The sequence below is a fragment of the Citrus sinensis genome, chromosome 6 (genome assembly GCF_022201045.2).
Source record: "Citrus sinensis cultivar Valencia sweet orange chromosome 6, DVS_A1.0, whole genome shotgun sequence".
NCBI lineage: Eukaryota > Viridiplantae > Streptophyta > Magnoliopsida > Sapindales > Rutaceae > Citrus > Citrus sinensis.
The window spans coordinates 13,504,297-13,530,666 of NC_068561.1; the positions used below are offsets into that span (position 1 = coordinate 13,504,297).

General features: G+C 32.7%; 1 protein-coding gene across 1 annotated transcript; it reads left to right on the top strand.

Annotated features, from left to right (window-relative positions):
• Nucleotides 1-4,990: 4,990 nt before the first annotated feature.
• On the top strand, nucleotides 4,991-10,692 carry LOC102630665 (cation/H(+) antiporter 20). The gene is made up of 4 exons (XM_006480718.4): nucleotides 4,991-5,338; nucleotides 5,465-6,496; nucleotides 9,044-9,970; nucleotides 10,149-10,692. The coding sequence occupies exons 1-4, from the start codon at nucleotides 5,159-5,161 to the stop codon at nucleotides 10,536-10,538; spliced, it is 2,529 nt and encodes an 842-aa protein (XP_006480781.1). The 5' UTR covers nucleotides 4,991-5,158; the 3' UTR covers nucleotides 10,539-10,692.
• Nucleotides 10,693-26,370: the final 15,678 nt, after the last annotated feature.

Below are 26,370 nucleotides of genomic sequence, written 5' to 3' on the forward strand. Positions count from 1 at the left end.
AGGAAACAGCCAGGCATATGACATTGATATAGCCGCAATAAATACTTTTAATCAATTAATCGAAGATAGCAGTTTCTCGATTAACGATGACAAGCAAAATATTTTTGGCCATGACTTTTCTTGATAGTGGCTTCCTTTAAAATTCATCTGAATGTAAATTAATGTTGGTGGATTCTCCATTATTCAAACTTCAATGATCATCCATTAGAATTTCGATCGATATTATGGTGTTTGCCGACCGCTAAATAGGTCCTCCAAACAAAATCAATTTGTTATGTGATTGATGCAAAAAAGAAAAAAAAAATTGAATTATTTGTTTGTGGCTTTGAACCATTTTCTTAGGGGCAGTTGAATGTACGTAAATCTTCTTAATTAATTGTTAGTAAGTGATTTCTGTGAAGCGCAACCAGATTTCAGTACTTTTCAGGAAAAATAAAAATGATATAAAATTTGTGTGGTGTACGATGCATTCACCATGCTTCCAAATAAATAGCATAATTGGACAATTAATGGAAATGAAAACAAAAACACTATTGTGACTGATAATGCTATAGCTTGCTAGTTGATGATGTTTTGACTCACGGGCAACTTGCGTTTGCTCTTGATCTGATTGGAAAATAAAATGGTTATTGCCATTGACAATCCATAACCCTAATGCCAACTACATCGGATTTCGTCTTCGAATTGAAAGTGAAAGCCCCATTTGCTCGTGCGACGAGGACCCATTGATGATGAATCTAGTTATATTGTAGTTTGTGAAATTAAACTGCATAAATTCTCCATTTCCTACCGACAGTCAGGACCCAGAAAATAGATTCCACTTTCCACAACTGTGTGTGTATAATAGCAAACGCGCATGCAAATCCTCTGACACTCTTGTGGAAACAATGATGGTTGATATTGCGACCAAAAGCTGGAATAAACAAGTTTAATCAATCAACATATATAACTTGGTCATTTCTTTTACATTTGCATCCCATAATAGCCGTGCTATTTATCTTATACGTACACATGTCACAATGGCGGTAACGCTTTTTGTATATGCATGTTATAATATTGGCAGCAATTTGCCCCCACCAGCCTGCGCAAGTGGTTTTCGAACAATTTAATTTAGAGTAATTATTTACCATCCACTTTTTTTTTGTATTTTTTTAAAAATATACAATTCTTAATTTTTTTTGCTGAGTTCCACTTGAAATTATATTTTTTTATACATGTCCACTGCCGTCTCCAAACAATTAAGAAAATTAACAGAATATTGTCCAAATTACATAGGTGAAATTACCATTTTACCCTGATGATCTCAGCAAAGTTTTAACGGTTTGAAGATGGCAGTGGACAAGTGCAAAAAAATATAATTTCAAGTAGAGCTTAGCAAAAAAATTAAGAATTGTGTATTTTTAAAAAAATACGAAAAAACAAGTGGACAGTAAATAATTACCCTTTAATTTATTTAACTGCGATTTCAAATCTTGATGGGAGTAGGAGTTAAAAGATTTTACCCACCCCTTCAACCTTCTACAAAGCGAACAACATTAATAATGGCAGCAATTTTGACTCACAAATCATGATAGACTTCATTAGTTGTCTGGATTGAAAAGCTTTTCACCATGACTCATATAATTGATTCTTAATGATGTTCTTATCAGTAATTGAGAGATACTTATTTGCCTTTGCTCCAGTGTCTTCTGAAACCAAAAAAAAAAAAAAAAAAAAAGGGAGAAGACACTTTGTCAAACACATGCGTGCAGATTAACTTGTATATAAACCATAGAAGCTAGATTGTTGAGATAATAAAAATTCAAGATCAGTTCTCCAATGTTTAAAAATATAATCTTGAATATACAACTATAAGGGCTAGACTATGTTACATAATGTTACATATAGTAAATCTATGAATGGTCATCCATGACAACTCAATTGTTTTACATACAATAATTTTTTTATTTTAAATAACAACTCAAGAAAAACGTACGGCAGTCCACACAACCCAATCCTTAAAGTATAATTAATGTATGCATAAGTTGAGTAATATATATCCATTAATGAATCGATATCTTTACTCAAGATAGGAACCAATAATTGAACCCAACTGAGGTTTTGAGGTGATTTGACACTCCCAATGATCTTATCATCTTAATATCACATTGATGTAGTTATTTCAGGGCAGTAACAAGATGCGTACATATGAATAGAATGGCCATCAGATGCCAAATCTCATCAACCAGGGAAGCTAGCAAAAATGACGACGGCTTACTTTAAATAACTTTTTGCAAGGATCTCGTGATGATATTATATATGCTAATTAAGACGCCTTGTTGAATAAAAAGTTCAACACGGATGATTTTGTCCAGCTTATCAGCGCCGTTAGGAAATTGTGGAGGTCGATGATCTCGTCCCAAAAAGTAAACGTTATCTTAAAAGATTCAAATCTTAATTGTTATTCTTATTATTTTTTTTACCCCTTCAGACGTTCACACTTTTAGGTATATGAATTTAGCCTATATAGCTGTGTACAGGTGATAATAACAACATCAAATACTACACAAGAATTTTATTTTTATAATAATATTATACTTATTTTGTGGGAAATTTAATTTATATTTTAATTGTGTGATATTAATTATTTTATTATTATGATAATAAATTAATAAATGGCACATGTGATAACCACCGATCGAGATATAAATTAATTATTTCAAGTGAGTAAGTATAACATCACCATTCTTTTTAACAGCTTCACTACATATAACATATAAAATTAGCCACTGATAAACTACCATGCATCCGCACCTAATTTCACACTCCAAAAATATATATTTTAGTGTAGCCTAAATTATATTTTGACTTTAATTTGCTAATAATTAATTAATTAGTTTCATAGCTACGGGAAGTAAATAAAGCTTTCTAATGTGACAAAATTACTTCTACACATATTAATAATGAAAAATCGTTATACTCTTTTACTATTTATTTTCAAGTTTAAGCAATACAATATTGTTCTAATATAGTTTTACAACAATTATATATTTTATAAGATATGGACGTTAATCACGTTATTACTTGAGAATTTTAAAATAATTTGCTACCCTTACGTGTTGTCATAGGTAGCGGTAAATTAAGAAAAAGCTTATATGAAAATAACAAAAGATGACTACTTTAATAATGAATTTGGAGAACATGTTCTGATGTTCATATATCATCATCATCATGTTGACTTTTTTAAATCAGATTTTTATTGAGTTTTATTTTCTTGTCACAAAATAAGTTATGTTATCCGGCAACTCGTCCAGCCATATTTTCCTGAAACACGTATGACGATCATATCGGCAAATGCCAACTCTTCAACTCTCGTGACTTCACACAAATTTCTTGTTTTCTACTTTACAACTTATAAATAATTAAGAGACTTGAATGGATAAAAATAATTCATAGTTGGAAATAGTCAATTGTCCACTTATAGTTTTTCTAATGTTCAAAAATATCTTAAAAATTTAAATTTATTCAGTGATCCTTTCGGATTTTACAAATTGTATCATTTGTTTACATTACTTGTTAACATGTTTTAACTTTTTGATGGTGTCAGAAGGATAATTTAAAATTTAACATGCTAATATTTACAAAACCTATCAATTTTTGAACCAATGATAGTAATAAAAGAAAAATCACTTTTTCACCCGTAATTACAAAAGGTAATAATTCTCCGGACTTTGTTATATTACTTCAAGAGAAATATAATCATTTTGTTAAGTTTTTCTGTCATGTTTAATGGAAAAGTAAAAAATTGTTACACTTTGTAAATTTTAAATGTAGCCCTGAACAAATTTTAAACTTTTTTCGCTCATTTTATCCCCTCCTATTTCCTTTTCATTCCTCTTCTTTTCTACCATTTACTCTACAGAAAAAGAAGCTTAAGGATATTTTTGAATATGGAGAAAAATTTGGGTTGACAATTGATAATTTACCTTCATAATGATTGCAATTTTCAAGCTCTTTAAACTTCCACAAGTGTGAGCGCGTCCGACGCCACCTCTACTGTTCCCCACTACTGCCACGTGTAGCTCATGATTCACATCTAAAATTACATTATTACTCTCAAGTTTCATCAAGGCCGAATCTGAGACGCCACCAGAGAGATAACTGGAGACGGTAATAACGTGTACCGTTGAAGTGGAGATTCATTGGCTTAGTCGGCGAGGAATCTTTTTCTTTATTTATTTTTAGTACTTTTATATTCTGAATTAAAAGTTTGAGAATTAATAGTGACGTGCTCATAATAATAATAATAATTATTATTATTATTTTCAAAAGAGTGGCTTCCGCCTTCCCTTCCTCGAGCTCTGGCTGCTTACAATTATTTTATCAGACTCTAGGAGGCGTCTTGGAATCAAGCCAATTGTTTCAATTTTCCCAATTGCTTAATTGGAATTGGAAGAAACTCGTACGTTGAATGAATTTCATTGGCAAAATAATTATTCTATGATAATATAATACACAACAAAAGTTTTACTAAACTACTACAAACTTGTATAAAAAAAAATTGATTAATCCCCTCATGTAATTGTCGTCTTTGGTTTCTTATTATTTTGATGAACGCATTGGTGATTGTTTCATTTGTTAAAAATACTTCAAATATTTTTTAATTTTTTAATTTAAAAAATTGTAGCCTACATAGAATTTTGAAAATTTTAATTTTTTTTAAAAATTAAGTGTACGAAGTATAAATAATTGTATAACTTAATATCTCTCTTAAGATCTGTATTCGATGAGACGATAATTAATCATAAAAAAAATATTTAAAAACCATTGGTCAACTCACTCAACCAAAAATTACAAATTTGGGCAGAAAAAACTCGTGACACCATTCACAATTTCGGGGAACTAACAGTGATAACAAAAGCAGTAAAGCACCGAACCTTTTATCGAAGGATACGTACAAAATTAGCACGCAACGAAGGCAGCTGCCTCTATAAATTGCTTAAACTCCCTCTTCATTTTCCACTTGCTTCTAAGTTCTAACTCTCCACACCCTTCCTTCTGCAACTTTTTCCCATTCATGATAATTATCATAGCAATATAGCATAGTCAATAACTATACTCATCAATACACAGCCTCAAGTTATTATATTAATTAAGTCAAAATTGAAAAAAAAAAAAAATGCCGTTCAATATAACTTCCATTAAAACCTCATCAAATGGAGTATGGCAAGGCGATAATCCTTTGGATTTTGCCTTCCCATTATTGATTGTTCAAACAACTCTAATCCTTGTTGTTAGCCGCTTCCTCGCTTTCCTCTTCAGACCCCTTCGCCAGCCCAAAGTCATTGCTGAAATTGTTGTACGTATTTTAAGAAAAAATAATAAGTAGTAATAATAACCCCAATGTTAAATAATCAAATAGTTTCTTTTATTTATTTATTTATTATTATTATTTTTTTTTTTGTGTGGTAATTTTTTCTTTCAGGGCGGAATTGTGCTGGGGCCATCAGCTTTTGGCCGAAACAAAGAGTTTATGCATCACATATTTCCAAAATGGAGCACTCCGACGCTCGAATCAGTGGCAAGCATAGGTCTTCTCTTCTTCCTTTTTCTTGTTGGCCTTGAGCTTGACTTGAGCTCAATTCGACGGAGCGGCAAAAGGGCCTTTGTCATAGCTTTTGCCGGAATCTCTCTGCCTTTCGTCTGTGGCATCGGCGTCGCGTTCGTCCTCAGAAACACCATTGACGGCCTTGACCAAGTTGGCTACGGCCCATTCTTGGTCTTCATGGGCGTCGCTCTCTCCATCACAGCCTTTCCTGTCCTCGCCCGTATATTAGCAGAGCTCAAGCTCCTCACAACTCGAGTAGGCGAAACCGCCATGTCCGCCGCAGCATTCAACGATGTCGCAGCGTGGATCCTCCTAGCCCTAGCCGTTGCCATAGCCGGAGACGGCACCGCTTCCAGCGGAGAAAAGAAGAGCCCAGTTATAGCCATATGGGTACTCCTCTCCGGCCTCGCTTTCGTTATCTTCATGTTGACAGTCATCCGGCCGGCCATGAGATGGGTCGCCCGCCGCTGCTCTCCTGAACACGACGTCGTAGATGAAGCTTACATTTGCTTAACGTTAGCTGGCGTCATGGTATCCGGATTCATGACTGACCTAATAGGAATCCATTCTATATTTGGGGCATTCGTTTTCGGACTAACGATTCCGAAAGGAGGAAATTTTGCGGAGAGATTGATTGAGAGGATTGAAGATTTCGTGTCGGGCTTGCTGCTTCCGCTTTACTTTGCGTCGAGTGGATTAAAGACTGACGTGGCCACCATACGCGACGCAAAGTCGTGGGGGCTGTTGGCGCTTGTGATAACAACAGCATGTGCGGGCAAGATTCTTGGAACATTTGCTGTGGCCGTGATGCTTAAGATACCGGCGAGAGAGTCCATAGCGCTCGGCGTGTTGATGAATACGAAAGGACTCGTGGAGCTCATTGTTCTTAACATTGGCAAGGAGAAAAAGGTCAGTTTCAATTTTTTGCGTTCGCATGAATTTGTCTGTTCTCTTGGAAGCAATTTTTTGGCTTATCTCTTTTCTTGTTCCTTGGACCTTCATTTTAGTATGGAGTAGTTGGGTCAAAGGTAATGAATGGGTTGATTTGACTATGATTGGAAAGCTAATCAAGTGCCAAACGAAAGAAACTACTTAAATTTCTAAGGTAACTATAGGAGATAATAGACCATCTAATTTAATTATAAGTTCTTATACTTTTCGTCGAGCAATGAACTGCACGCAAAGGTTGTCTCATTTTCGAAAGAAATTAAAATAAGAAAGTTCGAGTCGATCAGTTGAGCAATTGAGTCGGAGGAACCGCTTTTCGCCAGACTTGACTTTGTCAAATTACAAGTCATATTTGGCTGTCCGGAATTCATGCACGTGAAAGACTTAAGTAGGAGGGGTAAGAGGGGGTGTACTGCGTACACCTGTGACCCACCCGTTGAATAAGCAAAATGTTATTCAAACACTAAGAAAACAGTGTCATAATAAAAAGTTAAAAACGATAGAATTGTAGTATAAATAGCATTTGTCATTTTTGTTATGTTATATTAATATTGTAACATGAACAGAATCACATTTTCTGTCTTGGTGGTGTCTTAGTTGTGTTTAAATATTAGTGATCATTCAACAAAATAAAAAAAAAACAATTGGAATACAAGTTGCTAATAAAAAAATATTAAAACAGATTCATTTTAGGAATTGACTTAATAAAAAAGACTTGTTTTATGTTTTCTTTTTTGGTCAAACAGTTTGTCTAAATTTTTGGTTGAATATCACCTTTTACGAAATCTTAACATATATTTATTTTAAAATTCAATAATAGTGATGATAATTAAAAAAAACTACATATGGTTAATTTTAAATGTACGGTTCTATTGAGATAGCTTCACATTCACATATATATAGCAAATGAGATATTCACATACAAATATTGATTAGTGATTTAACTTTATACTAATTCTTTAGGTTCTTCTTCCTCTCGTAAACATCTCCAATTTCTATGGCTTGTGTTGAAACAATGATGGGTCATTGATTGTCTAATATAGCAAGAGGATAAAAGTATATGACTGATTGTAGCTTACGTTTGTCTTGTTGGGGATCACTTGGAATGTCTTGTTTTTTAATTAATATTGTCTCTTTGTGACAATTGCTTGAAAATTAGGAAAATCAATAATAAGGTATCGAAATTAACAGACGGTTTAGCGGGAAAAAAAATAAAAAAGTGAAAATGAATGGAAATTTTAAATTTTGGATAACTTAAGTCGTATACATATAATTAACTTGTGGATGAGATTATTCTTAATTTACATATTTATAAGTTTATCTATGAACTTAATTTTATCGAAAGTGAAAATTTGAATTTTGAAAGTAAAATAATTTGGAGTCGGCTTAATTGTAGCTAGTCCATAACTTGTCATTATATTTAAAAATTAAGTCTAACATCTTGCAAATTATAGCCACAAAATTATTGCCATATGTACCAATTTTAGCTTTTCTTTTTACTTTCTACTAGACAGCACTAGCTCTAGTTTCTCTGCTTTTTACACACCGACTTGGACACTTACGAAATGTCTGCATATATACCCTTTTGATTAGAAAAAATGTCGAGTATTCCCAAACTATTATTTCTTTTCCATTCACTCTTTTGCGACTATTATGTTTCAACTAACTATGACAGTATACATACATTGACAGACATTACAAGCAATGAATGGAAAGTCTAAGACCTTTGCCTTTGATTTTCTTTCAAGACAACCCCACGTGTTGCAATCCCAAAGACCCAGGACTCTGTGACCTGAGTTTATGTTGTCCTGTTTGACCATTATTATCTTACCGCCCTTCGTTCTTCTTTAAAAAGTGTACCAATAGGAACAAAAAGTTGGTTTACGATAACATATAGGAAATTGTCAGCCGGCTTGACTAATCAAAACTTTATTTAAATATGTCTAGATAGCTCGGTTTCTTTCGAATTGTAAAAGCATAATGCTAAAATTGCTTCTCACTATGACTTTCGTATGATTTATCGTTGGCTTGATTTAATTATTTCATACCTCACCTCACCAGAAACCGTCCAGATCCTTCCTTTGAATTAAGTGGCATTGCTACCTTTAAATTTAGCTGATATAAGTTAAGAATATTTCTATGACTTGGATACATAATTAATCAACATGGCTCAGTAAGTGATGAGAAGCACCGAAGCATCCACTAGCAAGTGGAATAGATAGATACTAGTACTCAAATTAAGGGTAACTACACCATAGTTTTAATTATTGTGATATAAAAATTAAACTAAAATAATACAAGGATCTAGAATTTTTTATACAACCTATAATTAAAGATTGTTAGATAAGAATATAAAAATAATTCACTTAAATTTGATCATACATTATTGTATATGCACACGTAACAAAGAATAAAAAATGATAATAATACATTAAGATTATGTGAGTGAATTTTATGGACTGAAGTAATATACTGACATTTCTTTTCCTGCAAAATATTGTGCGACAGGTGCTAAACGATGAGTGCTTTGCAATTCTAGTACTCATGGCGTTGTTCACCACCTTCATCACAACCCCAACAGTCATGGCCATCTACAAGCCAGCTCGCGAAGGCACCTCAGCGGTCACTCACCGCAAGCTACGTGATCTTTCTGCCACCAGAGAAGCTGCTGGCTCAAAGGACGTGTTCAGAATCCTCGCTTGCTTCCACGGTCCAGGCAATGTGTCCTCACTCATCAGCCTCGTTGAAGCAACAAGAAGCACACAGAAACAGCTCAAGCTCTTCATCATGCACCTAGTCGAGCTTACTGAGCGATCTTCTTCCATCATCATGGTTCAACGCGCCAGAAAGAACGGCCTCCCGTTCATTAATCGCTTCCGGCGCGGCGAGTGGCACGACCGAGTTGCAGGTGCTTTTCAAGCCTACAGTCAACTCGGCCGGGTTTCTGTTCGTCCCACTACGGCCATTTCTGCCTTGTCAACGATGGATCAAGACATCTGCCACGTGGCGGAGAATAAGAGGGTGACGATGATTATTTTACCTTTCCATAAACAATGGAGGGGAGCGGACGATGAGTCAATGGAGAATCTGGGCCACGGTTGGAGAGGAGTTAATCAGAGGGTGTTGAAGAACGCTCCGTGCTCCGTGGGAGTGCTTGTGGACCGTGGATTCGGTAGTGGGTCCCCGACTCCAGGGCCCACTGCCACAGTGGCGCAGAGGATCTGCATAATATTCTTCGGTGGGCCCGATGACCGGGAGGCTCTTGAATTAGGTGGTATGATGGCCGAACATCCGGCAGTTAAATTGACCGTTATTAAGTTCGTCGAGAAAGAAGGATTGGAGAGTGACGGCGTTATGTTACGGCCGTCACCATCTAGGTGCAGTGAAAAGAATTACAGCTTCTCCACTGCCGAAATGAACCGAGAAAAAGAAAAGGCACGTTTGCAACTTCATTTCTAAACTCTTATAATTCCATACATTCTGGCCTTAGGTCTGGATTCAATCGTAAATGGTCTAGGCTTAGGTTTGGATTCCACCTTAAATGCCTGCGTGAGGTAACAAAAAAGTAAATTTATAATATTGTGAAACTAACATAAAATTTATTGTGATTCAGGAGCTAGACGAGACTATATTGGCTGAATTTAGGAGCAAGTGGAATGGTGTGGCAGATTATACGGAGAAAGTGACTAGCAGCATTGTTGAGGGAGTGTTGACGCTTGGCCGGAGTGGCGATTATGATCTTATAATTGTCGGTAAAGGTAGATTTCCGTCGAAAATGATAGCAAAGCTGGCGGACCGGCAGGCTGAGCACGCGGAGTTGGGGCCAATTGGGGACATATTGGCGTCGTCGGGGCAGGGGGTCGTGTCTTCTGTGCTTGTCGTTCAACAGCATGACATGGCTCATGCTGAAGAGACACCGGTGGCAAAGATTGTGCAGAGTGACTGTGAGAAGTACAAAGCTGATGAGTCGTCAGGTGCGGGAGAAATTTCAAAGGCTGTGTAATTATAATTATATATATATATATAGAGAGAGAGAGAGAGAGAGAGTATCTGGTATCCATGCAAATTGCATATGCTGTTGGTACCGGCTTTATAGTTTCCAAAATTTGAGATTTGTGATTATGATTGTTATACGGTGACTTCATTTTTTATTTTCAGTGCTCGCAGATCAATTCTGTCTCCATAAATCATAATACTTTAAAACTAGTTTTTCTAAATTTATACCTTTAAAACCCCGCAGTTTTAAAATTTAGAACCAGAAAACTACTATATATATATATATATAAATGTTCCAATCTGAAATTTTAAAGTACGGGAACATTCAGAAAAACGTATAAATCGTGCGGTTTAAGCCTTTAAAACCCTGCGATTTTAAAATTTTTTTGAACTTTTTCCGCACTTTAAGATCTTGAATAAGAAAATTACTATATATATATATATGTTTAAATTTGAAGCAACAGTATTTAGACATAGATCATAAAATTGATATCCATGCAAATTATATATGCTGTTTGTACTGGCTTTGTAGTTTCCAAAAATTTGGGATTTATGATTACGGTTGTAATATGGTGACTTCATTTTTTATTTTTAATTGAATAGTGCTACATATCTTAACCTTTTATTTTAAAAAGGAAAAATTTTAGAATACCTCTACTATAGTTAAAGGTGGCAATAGCACGACCTATTAAATCAAGGCCCGCGAGGGTCCACAAGGCAGCAATTTGGTGGGCCATGTCGTGCCATGCTCAATTTTTTTGTTAAGACCAGCACGGCCCACTGCACGAGTCCACACGTGTCGTGCTTGGGCCGTGCCCAAAAAAGTCTCATCAGTATATATATTTTTTTCATTCAAGCCCATGTGCTTTTCCAAGCCTATCAGCCTATCTAATAATAATAATAATAATAATAATAATAATAATAAAAACAACAACAACAACAACAACAATAATATTAACTATTAAGAGAACAATTAACATTTTATTATCAGTTTATCACAATTTCGTAACTATATATTTACATATTTAATTTCACAATTACCAATTCGATTATAACACAACAATATTATTTAAACTGCAGTGAAACAAATTACACTGAATTTTATTTGAACTATTAATATTATAATTGGACTTGAACTCCATTGAATGAAAATAAAACTTTTAATTTATCAAAAAAATAAAAAAATTCATTCATAATTTTATTTTTTTGTGTATAAATATGAAAACTATTTTATTCACAAATCACAAATGGCACATATATCCGTTAACTAAATTACGATTTCATAAATGAAATATTAATTGTCGTAAAATTTTGATATATCATTTATAAAATCGTGATATTTATAATTTTATTATTAAAATTATGATATTTATTTATTCATTTAATAAATGATAAACATAAAACAATTAGAATTTTTTTAAAACTAAGACTTAAATTAATTTAATAAAATATATTAAAATTTTAATTTTAAAATATTTGTAAAATCATAACATTTTATTTTTACTTTTTATTGAAAAATTTTACTTTAATATTCTTTGCCTCATGTGCTATTGATGGCTCACGGGTTGAGTGCTAGCCCACCAATGAATCGTGCTTATTACGTGCCTTTTTGCGTGCCGTGCTTTGGCCCCGCTAATCGTGCCGTGCTTTTAAGGCCCACGTGCGTGCTGTGCTGTTCCACGTGCCTTGACGAAACATGCTCGTGTCGTGCCGTGCCATGTGCCACCTGGCCCGTTGGCCACCTTTAACTATAGTATATCACCTATACAACAATCAAATTATATTATGACATGTGTACATTTATCTTGAAGAATCAGTATGCAATTGGTGGTTATATAAAACTCAATTACACATACATATCATACATAAATTAATTGATTATGTGTTACCTCTGATGTATTCTAGCATTCTTCTTTAAAAACTATCCCAAATGATGTGGCACTATTAATTGGTTGATAAAATAATACAATTAATTTACTTAGATTTTATAAAAAGTTATCAATTACTTAATGAATAACATATCATTTGAGATAAAATTTGACACGTCTATCTTTACTTATTTTCAGTAGTTAAAATGACAATGGGCTCTGGTAAGGCTAATTCTATCTCCCTAAATACACGCACGCACACACACATATATTGTTAAATTTGGGGCAATGGTAGAAAAATTTGACATATATAGTATGCGAAAAAAAATTATACATAAAGCTTGTTTTTAATGTGAATATTGAAAAATATTAATTAACTTAGTAAAATATATGTCTATTGTAACCGCTGCTCTTGCTTCCTTCACTTACTGCCTAAGAAAGGAACAAGCAACTTTGAGGCACATACCAGCTTGCATTACTCCAAATCAGCAACGTTGAGAGTAATGACAAAAACAATGATTAGGGTTTCTTATTAGAATTCCACCTGTATAGATGGACAGCGAGATTTTGATTCAATATATTTCCATCAAGAGGCACTTGACTAATAGTGACTGCAGAGAGATTTTTATTTTTTTTTGTTTTTTGTTTTTATTTCTGGGAGTCCAATACCTAGCCTCAGTTTCTTCTTATTTGCCCAAGACAAATGCTGAAAATTTATAATCTTTGCCTCAATTTCTTCTTATTTGCCCAAGTGCGTTGCAATTTGACTATTGTTATAGATGAGAAGTGCTTTTTAATTATTTAAAATTAAGAAATTTAGAGTGTACCACGGATTAAATTAATTTGTTTTCATTTGGTTCTCAAAATTTCAGGATATTTCAAAAATTTGATGGGAACCCACAATTGCATCTTTCCCGTGAGAAAACTGAAATATGTTGAATTATAATTAAAGAGATTTGAATCAAAGAAGAAGATGGATTTTAAATTTTAATATTCAATATCAAACACTGTATACTCAAATTACTAGAACAAGAAACAAAAGTTGGAAAAGGCTCAACTTTGGAGAGAGGGATAAACTTAAAAACTTTGCCATGCTAGTTGGCTCCCCATTGAAGAAGAAATTAAGTGTACCATGATTGAGTTTTGCAGTGGGTTCTAAGAGAGAGTTAAAAGTATAAAAATTTTATTTAATTATTGTTTGTCTATAATAGTAGTTTAGGCTATAGGCAACTGTGTAATAAAATTTTCCATAGAAAAATGAAATGATTTAATGGATTCAACTATTTTCACCCTTATTCTAAGGGTGGGCCTTTTAGAAAATAAAATTGATGAGAATTTTATTATCAAAATAATTTTTGATAAAATTAATTAATATTAACCTTTTTCTTCTTTTTTCATTCTCAATTCTTCAATTCTCATGATTTTTTTTTATAGAATATATTTTTTAACTACAAATATTTAGTTTTGTTATAGGCTATCACAAACCAAGAGGAGTGAAACTTATTATTAAAAAATAAACATTACAAATTTTTACCAAATATAAAAGTTAATGAATATCAAGAAATATATTTACCAACATAAAAGCCACTAAAAAAAAACTTATATAAAAAGCATGAAATAGAGATTATGATTTATTAAAAAAGTTTTAAAAAAATAAATTCAAAAGAAACTGGAATTGAGAGTTTTGTTTGTAAAATGTGAGAATAGAAAGACATTACGCAATCATGGGTAGAGAGAAAGAGATTAATGAAGAGTAACTTTAAAATTTTAATTTTTAATAATGAATTTATTTTTGAAATTGGTGTGAAGATAATTTGATGGGTTCAACTAACCTCATCCTTATTTTATTTCACTGATTATCAAAAGCCACAAAGATTAACCATCTTCACGTGCTATACAATCTTTTTTTTTTTTTTTGAAAGATGGATTTTTGCTGCAATCTTCAATCGCTAAGTCAATAATTAAAAAAATATTGCAAAAGATGCCCACCTCTATTCATTTTGAATTGAATCATGATTTTAATATGTTCACCCAACTTTGGATGTACTTGAGGGGTAAATTCTTAGGTGCTCCTAAAGTATTGTTTTTTTTTAACTCATTATAATCTGTATGTTTTAACTAATCATATTGATATATAAAGACATGACAAATAATTAATAGATAAGGAATAAAACTATTGGAGGACCGTGTCACACTTACAATATATATTTAGAGTGGAGCTTTTAACGCCCCTCTAAAATTCTCATGACATCCCTTTTAAATATATTTCCTAAAAGACCATCAATTTAATTGATAAATTACAAATCCATGTATTAAAATTAACTATCTTCCCATAAAATTTTACCCTAAAAAAATATTTCTTTTAAATTGCAAACAAATCCTAAAATATTAAATTTATCTGAAATCTTTTCTTCTTATTGTATAATTTCTATCTTCTCAACTCTAAACTCTTAGAATTTTCTCAATTTTTTTGTCAATTAAAATTTAAAAAATAAATATAACTTATGAAATGGGATGAATGCAAAAAGTATGCTAAAAGCATGACTGATCTAAGCGTTTGTTTGTTGCATGTTTGCGAAGAAGCTTTGTCATTGATTATTTAATAAGTTTCAAATTACTCTTCCTTATCTGCATTCGGTTGTTGACCTTTGGGAAATTATTGTGAATTATGACTTCAGTCCTCAACTTGCAAACATTTGGATTTACCACTTGTTTCTATCTTTCCTCTCTGATTTGGACGACAGGGAATATGTTGCATTTTGAAGATGCTCCCGCGTCCTTTCGTTGGGTCACGACTGATTGTTTCGCTCTTACACCTTTCTTTACACGGGATACGTAGGTTATGGTCGTGATCCTGGAATCTTGCAAAGCCTTGGTGTTCCGCATATTTACATTTTAAACTGGCGGCCTCCTGATTTTGGTTGGTGTAAAGTCAATATTGATGGCTTGAGCAAAGGCAATCCTGGGCTTTCAGCTTGTGAGGGAGTTTTCAGAGATAATATTGGCACCTTTTTGGGTAGTTTTGGCATTTCCCCTGGTGTCAATACAGCTTGCTTTGCAGAGGCAATTATTCTTGCTGTGGAATTGTCTGATTGTTGGTGGAAATTATGGCCAAAGGCTGAATCCATTTTAGTAATTCATCTTCTCTCTAATCACTCTCTCTGTAAAGAATTGTGAAAGTACTCAATTCGTAAATATCTTAATCACTGGGTACAAGGATCTTTATATACAAATTTACTGGAATTAACTAAGAGCAGTCTAATAAAAGCATCAAACAGTCAAATAATATAAAAGGAAAGAATAAAAATGTGAGTTATTAGAATGAAGTAAAAATGCTAAGTTAATGGCTAAGATCAAAGATTTTTTGGTTCTTGCTTTAATACTCTCAGCCCTCATTGGAGAATTCATAATCATTGGTTGAACTGCCTCGAGCTAGTTAAGACAATGGAGTTTCGTTTTACTCATGTCTTTCGTGGGTGTAATAGCGTTGCTGATCACTAACTAATCTCGGCCTTGATTTTCAGGAGCTTCATGGCGGCATTCTATAATGGATCAGCACATTCTTCTCCAGATTCTCATCCCACAAATCAAGCCAAGTCAAATGATTCTCCAGATTCTCATCTCACAGTTCAAGCCATGTCAAATGTAATGACACCAATTTAGGATTGTGATTGTATCAAATTATTGTAATTATATATGTTAGAAATATGAGTTGATATTGTTTCTATAAAGTCCAAAACCAGCCGAATTAACTCCTTCATCATGAAGAAAGAAGGTTGCGGGTACTGTTCACGAGCACTGTTTATCCGGCACTATTCACGGCAGCAATTATAAAATCATCAAGGTGTGTGCAATGCACTGTCCTTAAGATCAATTTCCGCTCCTCTAGGAAGATTTTCCAATACAGTAAGGACACAAATAATGAGAATTGATCTCCAAGATTCAATGACGCTATTGTTGTGAGGTTGCATTCCAAACAACAATGTAGAACAATAAAAGAAAATTATAAAGGACAACATGGAATAGGAGGAGAGGTAATATGCGTTTTATGTCTCCTTTATATAGAGAAACTCTCTATAATCATTTTCCTAATTCAATTTGAATTAGTCACACACTTTCTTTATTTAATTTAAATTAGTCATCCATGAGTAATTCATTTTCCTAATTCACAATTTAATTCAATTTGAATAATCTAAATCACATTTAGATTTGACTTATTCAATTCTAACTTATAATTAAATCAAACACATAACTAATTTCAAATCAAATATAAAAGTGATTAATCTCACTTCCCTTCAATGTACAAAATTAGTATTTTGAAATACCAATAAAATTCCAACAATTATATCTCTAAGACTTTAGGTCTTAATTTATACACGCTGTAAGTAGCTCCAGTGATTGTATATAAATATTCACATCTTAATGAATAAAAATATGTCCATCTTATCACTCAATTGTTTTCCTTATATGGTATCAGAGCTTTTTATAGCTTTACAGAGCAAAATCCTTCCTTCTTTATATATTTCCTTTCTTTCTTCCATGGCCACCGATATTACCAAGAGCAATGAATCACCAATTGTCAATTCTTCAATCCCATCTTCATCTTCATTTAATCCTACAAAGATTCCCACTATTAATACTGCTCCTCATTTGCCCTTGAAACTAACTCCTTTAATTTACCCTTCCTGGAGAGCACAATTTAATTCTCTACTCTTTGGTCTTGATCATCTTGGTTTCATAGATGGCACTCTATCATGTCCTTCATCTACCATTATCTCTAATGGAATCCCCAATCCCAATCCTCAGTATACTTCATGGATGCGACAAGTTCAACTAATATTGCATGCCATTCTTGCATCTTTGTCTAAAACAATGATCCCTCTAATGTCACCTGTTAGCATAGATGTATCCATAATGTTGATTTTGATGATAACAAACAAGATTAAGAATGATTAAGGTTTTAAAAGCTCAAATTATTTTTCATACATTTTAAACAAATCATTATTTTGATAATATAAGGTTTTATACTTAAAGGAAAAATGATTTTATAGAACTGGTTAGTTTTCAAGTTCATGGTCAAATCAAAAAAGTTTTCAAACTACGGAAATAGACTGATTTGTAAAGTTTTATGACGATTTGGGCCATAGTATAATTATAGACAATTTTGGGGCAAAAATATAATTTTAGAAAATAGTTTCACTGTAGCAGTCATTGTAGCAAACGGCTAACCGTTTGTGAAAAATGGCGAACTGATAATTTCCAGCAAGCATGTTCTGCAAAGGATTGTTAAAATGATGATTCTGGAAAATAACGGTGAACCGTTTATGGAAAAACAGTGAACCGATAATTTTCAGATTGCTAACCTTAAACCGTTTAGTGAAAACAGATAGCTGAAGTTTATCTTGTAGGTCTCTGGAATTTAACGGTGAAAAGGTAAGCCTAAACGACAAACCGTTTATTTGAAATTCAGCCCAACGGTAACTTGGACTAGTCAAACCGGTTAACCGATAACGATTAAGGGTGAACCGTTTTCGTCCAGAAAGTCAATAACAACTAGCTTTTAGCTCCAACTATAAATAAGCTCAATCCAATTCAAATAAAGATAGATCCAAGAGTTATCATTGAGCTTGCTATTGAGCATAAAACTATTATTGGGCTTTGAACTTGTTTTTGTTTCTTTGATTCACACATTGAGCATTCATTTGTAGTCAAACACATTGTGTGAGAGAAATTTCATTTGTAATCTTTATCCTTGAGAGGTTGTAAATGTTGGGATACACTTGGATTAAGAGATTAGAGATAATCGCTTGTTGTAAAGGTCCATTGACACCATGGAATTCAATTGTAAGCGTTTTGAAGCCTTGGGAGGTTTGGATAGTGAAATCACCAAGCTCGGTGTACTTGGAGGCGTGGACGTAGGCAGAGATTGCCGAACCACGTAAAAATCTTTGTGTTCGTTTTCTCTTCCCTTACTCTTTTATTATTATGCTTGATTGAGTTTATTGTTTTTTATTCCATTAAGGCATTGGACTAAATTATTGTGTAGTTTCCTTAACTTAATTTTTAATAACCCAATTCACCCCCCTCTTGCGTTGCTTAGATAGTATTTCATTTGGCATTAGAGCAAGGTGCTCTTGTGTAGACTTAACCGTCTAGAGTTAAAGATCCATAACAACCCAAATTAGCTCAACCTTCATGGAAGGCAAATCCACCATTAGACCTCCATTTTTTTATGGTAATGACTATCCATATTGAAAAACTAGGATGAGAGTATTTTTACAAGTCTTAGACTATGAAATTTGGAAAATTCTTAATGATGGTCCTTTTATGCCTACTACTAAAAGTGAAGAAGGAAAAAAAATTCTAAAACTTTCTAATCAATGGAGTGGATTAGAAAAAGAAAAAAATGTCTTTAAACTCCAAAGCAATGAATGCTTTTTTTTGTGCTTTAGATAAGAAAGAATTTCATAGAGTTTCTAGTTGTGAAAGTACTTATGAAATTTGGAAGAAACTTGAAGTTGTATATGAGGGAATAAATCAAGTCAAAGAGTGTAAAATTAGTAGATTCACTAGGCAATATGAGATGTTTCAAATGGAATCATATGAGTGTGTTCATGATATGTACACTAGATTCATCGATATTGTAAATTCTATTGAAGCACTAGGAAAGACATTAGTAATTGTGAAAAAGTGAAGAAAATTATTAGAACATTGCCAAAAGAGTGGAGACCAAAGAGAACAGCCATAGAAGAAGCAAAAAATCTTAATACTTTATCTCTTGATGATCTTATTGGTTCACTTATTTCATATGAAGAAGATATGGCTAATGAAAGAATTGATGAAGACAAAAAGAAGAAGAGCTTTGCTTTTAAATCTTCTATAATTGAAAGTGATGATAATGGAAGTGACTTTGAAGATGAAGTCATTGAAATGATTGCTAGAAAGTTTAGACGGATTTTCAAGAAGTAAACCAAGAGAAGAAACTTTAAAGATCTCATGAGAGAAAACCTTAAGGTGGAGAAAAGGAAAAATGAGGCAATTGTTTGTTTTAAATGCAAAAAGCGTGGCCATATAAGATCGGAGTGTCCACTTCTCAACAAACTCAAGAAGAAAGCCATGGTGGCTACTTAGGACGATAGCGATGAAGAAGATTCGCAAGAAGTGTCAAACCTAGCACTTATGGCAATAAAAAATGATGAACTTGATGAGGTAAATGATCTTCCTACTTATGATGAGTTATATAATGCTTTTAAAGAATTGTATGATGAATTGATGAAAATTAGTAAAAAGAATGCATGTCTTAAAAAGAAAACGGTAGAGCTCACAAATGAAAATGAATCTCTAAGTGCAAAGATTAGTTGCCTAGAATTAAAAAATAAAACATTGCATGATAGAGTTGCATTATCAAATGAGAAATCTAGCACTTCGCACAAGCATCTAGAATCACATGTAGATGACTTGAAAAATGAAAAAGATGCCCTGCAAAAATACAATGTTTCATTAGATGAAAAGATCAAAGAATTGGAATTAGATAATGAAATGTTACATAATAGGATTACATCATTTACATGTAAAAAAAGTACTTTATATGAGCATGAGAAATCACATGTTGATGAATTAATAAAAGAAAATGAAGTGCTTAAGAAAAAGAGCAATAATTTAAATGAGATTGTCTTAAAATTTACAAATGGACAAAAGATGTTGGATAACTTACTTAATTCACAAAAATGTGTATTTGACAAAGGAGGTATTGGCTATAAGCCAAATTTGAAACAAAAGTATTATAAGAATTACTTTGTGAAGAGTACCTCCATTAATGATCAAATTGTATGCCATTATTGCAATCAAAATGGTCATATGAGTTTTAGATGTCCAATTAAGAGAAATGGATATTATGGAGCAAAAAGTATTTGGATTCCAAAATGAATCATTGCTAACACTCAAGGACCCAAGAGTATTTGGGTACCAAATGGCACAACGTGAATGTTTTCTTTATAGGTACCACAATCAAGGAATGACGGAGAATTCCTTGATGAAAGCTTATGAGGATAATCATTTGATCATGATCTAAGAGAAAATGATGAGTAAGATGATTTAATTGCTTTGGTTACAATTCTTGCTGTATTGATTTTGTTGAATAGATCATGATGGATGGATAATAGCTTGAAGTTGCGAAAGTATGCTTGTATGTTTACATGATGGAATTATCATTGTGTATAACATTGAGTGATTTATCATGATGCCTTTGTTTGATTTTGATAATTGTATGAACTTTTCATTTCATCTTTTTAATTGTCTATCATCATGTTTCATGTCATTTATTCATCTTCCTTATTTGTTCATCACTTAGGTATGTGTGAATTCTTATGTTATTTATTGTATTATATCATCATTCATTAAATTGCCCATATATTTAGGGGGGGCATACAATATGATTTTGAATAATATGCATTTTGAATTTTTTTGTTATCCAAAGGGGGAGACAAAGTAATATATCATTTCGATGTTGTCAAAATGAGGAGAATAATATGCACTTTGAGTATTGTTTTGATGATTGATATGTGATTATGGTGATGATTTTGATGAATTTGAGGTATGATGATGATTTGATTACATGGTTGTTTTATATGATGATTTTATGTTATAAGTTGCTAATTTGGTAATTGATAAAATGATGGTTCATGATCTTTTTATGGTTGATGGATTATGTGATGATTTGTGTATGGAGTTAGTTTGTATGATGATTTATGATATTTTGAAAGTGATATTACTAAACTTGTATTTGAGGTGATGCTTGTTGTTAGGGGGAGATTCTATCGAAATTTCTACTCGGACAACATGGGTAACAAATTTGCTACTCTTATTCTTTTCCTTTAAGTTTTCTTTTTGATGATGAAGGGGGAGAATAATGCATGTATTTAAATTTGTTATTTTAGCTAATTGGCAAATTGTAAGAGAAGCTTACATTTAAGGGGAGTAATTTGTGGAATCATTCTTTAAATACATGTAAGGTTTGTCATCATAAAAATTGGAGAGATTGTTAGCATATATGTATCCATAATTTTGATTTTGATGATAACAAACAAGATTAAGAATGATTAAGGTTTTAAAAGCTCAAATTATTTTTCATACATTTTAAACAAATCATTATTTTGATAATATAAGGTTTTATACTTAAAGGAAAAATGATTTTATAGAATTGATTAGTTTTCAAGTTCATGGTCAAATTGAAAAAGTTTTAAAACTACGAAAATAAACTGATTTGTAAAGTTTTATGACGATTTGGGTCATAGTATAATTATAGATAGTTTTAGGGCAAAATATAATTTTAGAAAATAGTTTCACTGTAGCAGTCATTGTAGCAAATGGCTAACCGTTTGTGAAAAATGGCGAACTGATAATTTCCAGCAAGCATGTTCTGCAAAGGATTGTTAAAATGATAATTCTGGAAAATAACGATGAACCATTTATGGAAAAATGGTGAACCGATAATTTTCAGATTGTTAATCTTAAATCGTTTAGTGAAAACAGATAGCTGAAGTTTATCTTGTAGGTCTTTGGAATTTAACGGTGAAATGGTAAGCCTAAACGGCAAACCGTTTATATGAAATTCAGCCCAACGGTAACTTGGACTAGTCAAACTGGTTAACCGATAACGATTAAGGGTGAACCGTTTTCGTGCAGAAAGTCAATAACGGCTAGTTTTTAGCTCCAACTATAAATAGGCCCAATCCAATTCAAACAAAGATAGATCCAAGAGTTATCATTGAGCTTGCTATTGAGTATAAAACTATTATTGAGCTTTGAACTTGTTTTTGTTTCTTTGATTCACACATTGAGCATTCATTTGTAGTCAAACATATTGTGTGAGAGAAATTTCATTTGTAATCTTTATCCTTAAGAGGTTGTAAATGTTGGGATACACTTAGGTTAAGAGATTAGAGATAATCGCTTGTTGTAAATGTCTATTGACACCTTGGAAGTCAATTGTAAGCGTTTGAAGCCTTGGGAGGCTTGGCTAGTGAAATCCTCAAGCTCGGTGTGCTTGGAGGCGTGGACATAGGCGGGGATTGCCGAACCACGTAAAAATCCTTGTATTCGTTTTCTCTTCCCTTACTCTTTTATTATTATGCTTGATTGAATTTATTGTTTTTTATGAAATTGTTGTGTGGTTTGCTTAACTTAATTTTTAATAACCTAATTCACCCACTCTTGGGTTGCTTAGATAGTATTTCATCACCAACCAAAAACAACAAAGAAGCATGTGATCAATTAGCCGAATTTGATACCAATAATTCTCACACACACATCGTCTATCTCAAAGATAGATTATCTTCTATCACAAAAGGTTCAAAACCTGTTGTAGAATTTTATCATGACATTAAAGCTCTAGTAGATAAACTTGCTACCATTGGTGCCTCACAAGGAGATGTTGATTTCTTGATTTATTGCCTTCGTGAACTGAGACCTGACTTTAAAGAAATTGTTACCGCTCTTCGTGCTCATGACACTTCAGTCACCTTTGAGGAACTTCATGACAAGTTAGTAAAGCATAAAGATTTCTAAAGCATTCAGAAGTACCAACAGAGTCATTTCCTATCATTACAAATTATACCTGTGGTGACAATTCTCATTATTCTCAAACCAAACCACATAATTACAATTATAAAGGTGGTAAAAAGCAACCAACCTAGCAAAATCGTGGTCTTCTCCCTCTCCTACGAAGCCTAACTCAACAAATTTGCGGCCTCCTTCCATCTCTCCAAACCTAAATCTCTTCGCATTAGCCACCACAAAATGATAGCAGCCAAACTTTAGTTGTTTGTCTATATTGTTTTAAATAGAGTCATGAAGCACGAAAATGTTATATTTTTTTCTCTCACTTGCACCGAGCTTTGATGCCAAATCATACAACCACTTACACCCCTCATAATAGCAATTGGCTTATAAATTCAGCAACTTCTCATCATGTCACTTCAGATCTCTCAAATCTAACTCTTCACCAAAGCTATGAAATACCTATAAGATTGTAATCTGATGGTTGGGGTCTGTCAATCTTCTATACTAGTTCTACTACCTTACTTACTTGTTCTAATATTTTGTTCACTTTATAATGTTTTATGTGTTCCATCTATACACAAGAATTTGATTTTAGTTTCAAAGTTCTATAAAACTAACCAAGCTTCACTTGAATTCTTTCCTAACTCTTTTATTGTGAAAAATTTATGTATAGGGACACATCTACTTCAGGGTCAACTATGATGTGAATGAATGGCGTAGCACTGTGAAATCAACTATCTTATGTTCGTCACCTCCTTTTGCTTGTATTGGAATACCTCCTCAAATTTGGCACAACAGACTTGGTCACCCATTTAACAAAATCACTAATTATTTAGCTAGTCAAATTTATTGTCCTTGTTGTCTAAATTATCTTCTGATTTTCATTATGTGTCGTGTCATTATAATAAGAGTCATTGCTTACCACTCGAAACTTCTTCATTATAAATTTGAAGACCTCTTGATCTTATCTATACAGATGTTTAGCGCCCGTCTCTCATTTTGTCACCTGATGGATTTAGCTATTATGCAAATTTTATGGATCATTTTACAAAATATATTTGGCTTTATCCATTACGAAAAAAGTCTGACATTGCTTCAATTTTTATTTGCTTTAATTTTATAGTTGATTTTTTTCAAAACCTCTGTAGTTACCATATTATGATGGTGGTGGAGAATATATCGCTTTAAAATCTTTTTTTTTAGCACTCACAACATCCAACACCTTAAAATCCCTCTCTACACTTTAAAGATGATGGTTCTGTTGAAAAAAGACACAAACATGTTGTTGAAACCAGGTTTACTTTCTCTGTAATGCCTCCTTCACTTTTGATAACTCTATGAAATGAGAGTTATTATAATATTTTTAGACTGATATGTTTTTATTGCATTTTTAGTTACATTTTACATGAGCAGCTCTTTAAGTTTAATTTTGATAAATTGATTGTGTTTTAGATTATTTTGTGCTCTGATTATGTGTATGATTGTAGGTGAGTATAAAGCTCAAACTTTATGGATGGAATGCTGCAGCAACAAACTTGTAGAAATAACAAAGAACTTGCCTACAGATGAACTAAAACAAGTCTGAATCATAAAAGATGTTGTAACAATTGTTGTTGCAATCTGGGAGCAAGCTCAGACAAGTCTACCCACGTGTTAACTGATAAAGCAGTGACGGGTGGCATAAAAAGATATGCGATCCAAGGTTTACAAAAAAAGAGATACATGGCCACATGTTTTTGTTGCCCTAGTTCCATTATATAAATAGAGCACACATGAAAGAAAAAAAAAGTAAGAGAGAGCCGTCACTCAAGAAAAATAATAGAGAAAACAAAAGAAAAAAGAGAATAAAAGAGAGTTGAGGGTTGCAGCAAGGGATTTCAAAGAAGAGGAAGGAGAGATCACAAAGACCTATCAGAATTCAATTCCTCATCTTTATTTTCTTATTTTCTTCTCTCTATGATAATGTATTTTATGGCAAACACAAGGTTTGTTACTATTTTATCATGTATCATGAACTAAACTTTGATGTGGTTGGGTGTTAAACAAGTTTAATGTTTATTTGACTTATATATGTGTGTTACTTAAAATCTACTATAGTATTTTGTCGTGACTTTACTTATTGCAAATCTCTATTTCGGTTGACCACACATTTAATGGATATTAGTTAAGAAGGAGCCTAAACAAGGTATGACTTAGTGGAACAAATCAAGATAATACATGATTTTAGATTGAATTTTTCAAGTTGAGTTAATCTCGATTTGAATAAGGCCATGCTTAATTTAAGATTAGTAAAGAATTAGGCATAGTGATTCACCTTGTAGGGCAATTAGAATTTAGAATGCATAATGTTATACCTAATGTTAGCATAACAATTGGTCACTATTAGGTTGTATATAGATATAAGATATCCAACATACAATAACTGAGGATGCATGAAGAATTCTGCTAAGTGTTGTAACAGACGTTGTTGCAACAATACCGTAATTAAAAAATAGTTCATACCATTAAGTGAGTTTAAAACTCAACTATTCCTTTCCCATTGAATATATCTTTATGTTTGACTTTAGATTTTTCCTTATTGCATTTTTAATTTTGTTAGGTCATTAATTTCATCAATAATTTTATTTTTAATTATACTGAAATTGCACTGTTAAGATTGTTGTAGCTTAACAATGCTCTTTTTCTCTTGCCATGTTAATGAATTAAACATGAATTTCCTTTTCATTTTAAACCTCAACCACCTTCTACAACACTGTCATCTCTTGTTCACATATGGCCAACTCAGTCTTCTTCACTAGCCACCCTATTTCCCCCTTATTCTACTATTAGTTGTAAAATTAACAATCATAACTCACCTTCTTCTCTAATAGATTCTTTTATAGCCTTTAGCTCTCACAGTGCTACTGCGACATCAATATCTACTACTTCTATTTCGTATTAAACGTAACCTAAGTACCTTCTCTCGTTATAAAGCCCATCTTGTTACAAAAGGATTTTATCAAAGGCCTCGTCTAGACTTCCAAAAGACCTTCAGTCATGTAATCAAGCTAACTACAATTTGCTTAATTTTAAGTCTTATCTTAAATTATGGGTGGAAAATTTGACAGTTGGATGTTAATAATTATTTTGCATTGTATTCTTGGTGAGGAGGTGTTTATACAACAATGTTGGGTGATTTCTAATGCAATGTATCAATGTGCAAGTGTACACAACAATTAATATACTGATGAGTATTCAGATCGTCTCCACATGGATTGATATTATCATATTTACTATAGCAATCTTAACAATGCAGATTTATTCTAAATAAAAATAAAACAATTAATGAAACTAAAGAAGTAATTAAAATAAAAAAATGCAATAAAGAAAATTTTCATGTCAAACATAAGCATATAATCAATGGGAAATGAA

What these genes read in the sequence shown, in the direction of transcription:
- LOC102630665 (XM_006480718.4), top strand. Translation starts at nt 5,159, where the DNA reads ATGCCGTTCAATATAACTTCCATTAAAACCTCATCAAATGGAGTATGG. An exon ending in ACATTGGCAAGGAGAAAAAG is followed by an intron (nt 6,497 to 9,043) that starts GTCAGTTTCAAT and finishes ATTGTGCGACAG; the next exon opens with GTGCTAAACGATGAGTGCTT. An exon ending in TGAACCGAGAAAAAGAAAAG is followed by an intron (nt 9,971 to 10,148) that starts GCACGTTTGCAA and finishes ATTGTGATTCAG; the next exon opens with GAGCTAGACGAGACTATATT.